Below are 6,000 nucleotides of genomic sequence, written 5' to 3' on the forward strand. Positions count from 1 at the left end.
GCTGAGGAGCTCCAAGGGGGCCCCAGAGTACAGGCGAGGCTGCCGCTCAGAAACTGCCCACTAGGCCCTTGGGGAAGGGCATGCAGGCAGAGTGGGGTACACCCAGGGGCCTCAGAGCAGGGCTGAGGGTGGCTCCCCAGGGAGTCTTGACCAGGCCTCACCTGGCAGGGCGAGAGCAGAGCACCCTTCGTGCCAGGCGTCCTAGGAGGGCCTGGCTGGCAGGTTTGGTGAGGCAGAAACAGCCATTTTGGCCTAGTCAGGGTGGTGCAAGATGAGCCATCAGCAGGCCCAGAGATACTAAGCAAGGTTAAAGTATTAATGGAAACTATGCTGTTTTTATATCTGAAAAAATTCCTGGGCCTTGCCATCCGAGAAGTACACTCACCTCTCACAAGCGCACAGAGCCTTCCCACAATCCTTCCTCTGCCCTCCCGGCACCAGCACGAGCTGTGTTCCAGCCCGGGGCTCACTTCAAGGATAGGCAGTGCCAGCTCCTAGGCCTGGTGTTGCCCCTGCTGTCCTTAACCCTGTTCACGGCAGGAAAATACTCTTCACCTTGGCCAAGCAGAGCAAGGCCCTCGGTGCCTACAGGCTGGCCCGGCATGCCTATGACAAGCTGCGTGGCCTGTACATCCCTGCCAGATTCCAAAAGTCCATTGAGCTGGGTACCCTGACCATCCGCGCCAAGCCCTTCCATGACAGTGAGGTGAGGACACAGCACCCTTGGGCAGACGGCTTCTCCTCTCCCCTGAGGCCATCTCATGCCTTCTTGCCTGGCCTGGGTTCCGTTTGAAGAGAGACAGCTATAGCTCCCTCTAGGCTCTGTGCCCCCTGCTCAGGCCTGGCCATGCCAGCTCCCCTGTGCTTCCCTGTCCACCCCCTGTTCTCCCCGCAGTCCCCCCGGTGCCAGCTCACAGTCCCCAACCCCAACCCCAGCCCCAGCCCTCAGCCTGGTCTCCCTTGCTCCTTGCCCTCCCTTAGGCAAGCCCCACACCTCTGTGCCCAGGTGGCTCTGCCTTTACCCCAGGCCTGGCTCCAGAGCTGACCCTCACTCTAGAAACCTCTGCCCTTTCTGGAACCAGGCTGTGTTTCTCCAGCAAATCTACCACACACTCCCAGCGCACATTCCTTCAACCCAGCCAGTTTCCTTCTTTCACACCTCCTCCCTCAAGCTCAGAGCAAGGACTTGCATCAAACAGACCTGGGTTCACATCCTGGCTCCACCCTCTCCTAGCTCTGTCTCCATCTTTCTGCGCCTCGGGTTCCCCCTTTCCCACAGGTAGTTGTGAAGCTAAATGAGCCAGCACAGGCCACGTGCTCCGCATGGTGCCTACAGCATGGTAAATGGCTGGCTAATGGTGGCAGCGGCCACTGTCATTCCTGCCAGGGGAAAAGTGCTGTTGAGCGCTGCCTGTGCAGGTGTCTTGGGCACAGGGCCCCAAGTGACAGGGCTTGGGTGTTTCGGCAGGCCTTTTATCCTGCTTCCCCATGGCATGGAGCCCCTGGGCCCGGCGCCCCTTCCCTGCCTGCCCACCCAGGTGGCCTTTCTTCTTGCCGCCAGGCCCCAGGGGCCCGAAGCCAGAGTCCAGGGGGAGGAGGACACGTGCCTGGCCCCTCGAGTCCTGTGGCTGTGAGCAGCCTTTGTGCTGCTACCGTCAGCTGCTCCACCTCAACAACCCACTGCTCAACAACCTGGGCAATCGTCTGCATCAACTGCCGCCAAAGCCCATCTTTTCCCTCTTTCCAAGTGAGTCCCCGACCTTAGCGCGGGCGCGGGCGACTGGAACTGGTTTCGCCACCTGGCTCAAGCCTGGCACTGACTTGGGGTAACGCGCCAGCAATTCTATTTAACCTCGAAGCGCAGCGGAGGAGGACTCTTTGACCTGAATGAAATGGAAGATAAGAGTCGTTCGCTTTTTTGTAAACCGCGAATCATTCACCGCCGCCCAGTGTTTTAGCCGTCCCATCCTGCAGTCCTGCGATAACCACCAGGTAGCCCGATGTTTCATTTGACCCCGGAGTCGATTCCTGATGTCGAGGACCAGGAAGTCCTTCCGGGATTTTGATGAGGCCACCGCGCAGCAGCGGCGCTGATCACCGCCCCGGCATGGCTGCTGTTGACTGCAGCCCTCGCAACATGGCGGTTGACCCGTCCGTACAGCGACCCGGCCCCAGCGGTTGAGACCAGGCCTGGCCATGGCGACCTGCCCTCGCGTTATGACTTGCCTGGCATACCAGCCCCTGGCCATGGCAGCGACACCGTCCGCCCCCGCACACACGCTGTCGTCTGCACACATGGCTGTCCCACAGAATCTGCCCCCTAAAGACACAGATTCCCTGTAAACAGGAGATCTGCCCTTTCAGTACGTCACACACAGATTCTTGTTCCTGCAAACAAGAGAGACTGTCTCTGTCCATGATATTGATTCACCCACCCTGCAAATGAGATCGTTCCCACACACAGCCACAGATTGTCTCAAACATAGAGACTCAGCCCCTGCAAATGGACCAGTCCCCAAGGAAGGAAGAGAAGACACACACATACCCTCAAGCAGAGACCCCTGCATATACATTGAAGGCCATATCCTCACACACATGATGACAGTTCCCCTGCTGTTGGAATTGTCCCTGCAAATAAATGGCTGATCAACTCTGACACACACACACACAGATTGCTCCTGCACATACACACAGAGATTGCCCCTACACACACACACAGACTGCCCCTGCACACAGAGAGACTGCCCCTGCACACACACACAGAGACTGCCCCTGCTGCCTCTTCTTGCTTTTGATGAAGCTGCCAGTGGGTTGAGAAGGAACTCTGTGGTCACCCCACCTGCCTGGCGGCAAGTCCCTTGCAAAGCCCTCAGCCCCCTCAGCCCTTTCTCTATGCCCTCCAGACGTGCTACACCTGGTTGAGTTCTACCTGGAGGAAGGGATCACTGATGAAGAAGCCATCTCCCTCATCGACCTGGAGGTGCCAAGACCCAAGCAGGACAACAGACAGCAAGAGATTGCAAACAGCAGTATCCATGCCCTTGGCCAGAGCCTGTGTATGCGGCTGTGTGAGGGGTCTGGGGCCAGGCGGGATGCAGGAGAGCCCAGTCCCAGGGGATGGCAGGCCATGCTGAGCCTGGCTGTGTGTCCCCAGAGAGATTGGAGAGGCCCACATGGGACAGAGACAGGGACCAGAGATGGGCAGAGAGCTGGCCAGGACCTGAAGACCCAGAAGTGGCAAGTGACACCTTGGTGTTCCCGTGTGGGTCTCCCACCCTCCCTTGCCCCCTAAAAGGCACTGGCTGTGCCTCTGTCTGTGCATAACTCCTACATAGCCAACATGGGACATGATGTTGGTGTTGGCCCCCAGCTCTTCCCCTCAGGTCACTTTTGCATGCAAGTGACAGAGTCCAAAACTGTCAGACAGGCCGAACAAGCGAAGGGTGTACAAGGAAGCCCTGAGCAGGAGAGGAAGCTCCCTAGCCCAGCGCTTAGTCTGGTCTGTCACAGGCTGGCTCTGCCTCTCTTGGCCGCACTGTCCTCTGGGGAGCTTCATTCTTTGGCAGCACCGCGGTGCCCCCATAACACAGAGATGTCAGGAGCAGTGCCAGCCCCATATCCCCTCAGCCTCATACCCCCCAGAAACAGCCAGCTTTCCTCTCAGCCGTGGCAGTGAAAGCCCCGGGGCACAGCTCAGCCTGCCCCTTTGGCCAGGAGGATGCACCAGGGCAGTTGTCCAGGCCAGGCCACACTTGCAGACTGGACATGGGAGGGGCTTCTGGCAGGGAACAGCACACGCATGGCCTGGGGCCTCGCGTCCTTCCACTGGCCGAGTCTGCAGGTCTGGGGGCTGTGAGCCTGCCTTTCCTGCGGCTCCCAGGTGCTGCCACCCCCAGGGGCCACACTAGGAGGAGGGAAGCTCAGAGAGCTGCTTGCTGAAGGAAACACGGACCCATCTGTGCTACCCAGGCTCCCTCAGGTGCCACAGATGATGCATGCTATGGTGCTGGCAGGTGGGTGCTGTGCCCACTCCAACTTGACACCAGCAGTCTTCATGTCCTGGGCCTCTCTGCAGGACCCCTGCTGGCCTCTGTCACCAGCTCCACCACTGTGGGTGAGGGGCGGTTTCCGGGGACCTCCACGTGAGTCTGACCCGCCCTGGGGTCAGTAGGGGCTCTCACCCCTGTCTGCTCCATCACAAGTGCCCACAGACCCCCAGCAGCCAAGGAATGTTTCTCCAGGATCCCTGGGCCTATCCCCTCCGTGCCCATCCACAGCAGCTCACAGGGCCCTCATGTGCTTCCCACTGGCCCTGGGATCCATGGTGTGTGTGGCCTGCAAGGGGAATGGGTGAGGGCAGCAGAGCCAGCAGAGTCCCTTCTCTCCACCTTCTTGGCCTAAGCCCCCTCTGTTCCTCCACCTGGAAAACTGTTCCGTTGGCCTGGCTGCTCTTGAGTCTTCACACAGGTGTAGGGTGGAGGCTAAGGTCTGTCTCCATCTCTGCTTCTGATTCCATCCTTGACTAGACCCCTCCAGGTTCCCAGATTCTGCGGCTAGTGGAGACCAAGGACTCCATGGGAGATGAGGACCCATTCACAGCTAAGCTGAGCTTTGAGGTGAGAGTGCCTCTCTGGGTGACCTGAAGGAGGGCATCCTCTATTCCTTCTCCTGTGCACATGGGGACCCTCAGCTAGCACAGTAGCGGAGGAGGATTGGCCAGAACTTCCAGATGTGGTGGCACGAGGGAGGGGCAGGACCCTTTCCTGTGGGGCATGGGAGCCATGGCTGCCCCCAAAGGACCATGGCCAAGGGCACAGGTCTGTGGACAGGGAGGCAGCTTCAGCTCTGGTGGGAGGAGCTTGTCACTGTCGGGGTCACCTGGGTTTAGGAAGCAGGTCCTCTCTCACCACTGCCAAAGATTCCAGGATCATAATCCACACAGATGTGTCACTGTGGCTGAGTGAGGACACTGTGCCTCCTTCCCGCCCACCCTGCAGCAAGGTGGCTCAGAATTCGTGCCAGTAGTCGTAAGCCGGCTAGTGCTGCGCTCCATGAGCCGCCGGGATGTCCTCATCAAGCGCTGGCCCCCGCCCCTGAGATGGCAATACTTCCGCTCACTACTACCTGATGCCTCCATTACCATGTGCCCCTCCTGCTTCCAGGTAGGTGGCCACCCCAGCAGCTCACGTGTGCTTCTCTTGGCCACTTTTCCCTTGCCCAAATGTCCCTCTGGGAGGTCTGGCCCCTTGGAGGAGGGGCACGTCCATGGCTCCAAGTTGGGACAGAGGCTTGGCTGTCCTCTGCCCCTACTTGCATTCCATGTGCTTCACCAGACCCTGCGCTGTCCACACCCTCCCCAAATCAGGAGGACCAGCAAGTGTGATGTGCTTTTGACCTTCACTCAGAAAACAAGGAACCCCACAGCCCCCTCCCATCTTCCCTTCCAGCCCTCAAACAAAGGTGCTGCAGGTCTGTGTCCGGCCCTGACCACTGCCAAGCCCCTTCCCCTTGAGAGGCAGTGTGTCCTGGCCCCAGGCGTAGAGCTGATAAGCACTAGGGCTTCAGCCTGGGCTTATGGCTGTCTTCCCTCAGATGTTCCACTCTGAGGACTATGAGTTGCTGGTGCTTCAGCATGGCTGCTGCCCCTACTGCCGCAGGTGCAAGGACGATCCTGGCCCATGACCAGCATCCTGGGGATGGCCTGCACCCTCTGCCCGCCTTGAGGTCTGCTGGGCTGTGAAGGAGAATAAAGAGTTAAACTGTCAGAATGTGTTTCTTGCCCAGATGAAGTTTGTGGTTTTTTTTGGGGGGGGGCCTTGTGTAACCACAGAATTCCTATTTATGGCATTTCATGCCTTGTAAATAGCACCAGGAGATGAGGAAGAGAATGTACATATATTTTCTAAGGAAAAAAATCTGTTACTTTCAGAACGGCTCTGAGTTGTTCGTGGCAGCCTGCTGGAGTCCGCCGATCTGTCAGACCGTTAGCATGTACATTTT

General features: G+C 58.6%; 1 protein-coding gene across 1 annotated transcript in view; it reads left to right on the forward strand.

Annotated features, from left to right (window-relative positions):
- IFT122 (intraflagellar transport 122) overlaps positions 1-5,783 on the forward strand; it is an 87,816-nt gene extending 82,033 nt beyond the window's left edge. Inside the window, 7 exon segments of the mRNA XM_031663090.1 lie at positions 541-706; positions 1,636-1,701; positions 1,703-1,751; positions 2,904-3,029; positions 4,537-4,616; positions 4,998-5,162; positions 5,593-5,783. Coding sequence (XP_031518950.1) covers positions 541-706; positions 1,636-1,701; positions 1,703-1,751; positions 2,904-3,029; positions 4,537-4,616; positions 4,998-5,162; positions 5,593-5,682 — 742 coding nt within the window. The 3' untranslated portion in view covers positions 5,683-5,783.
- The last annotated feature ends 217 nt before the right edge of the window (positions 5,784-6,000 follow it).

This window comes from Papio anubis, chromosome 2, assembly GCF_008728515.1.
Source record: "Papio anubis isolate 15944 chromosome 2, Panubis1.0, whole genome shotgun sequence".
Taxonomy (NCBI): Eukaryota; Metazoa; Chordata; class Mammalia; order Primates; family Cercopithecidae; genus Papio; species Papio anubis.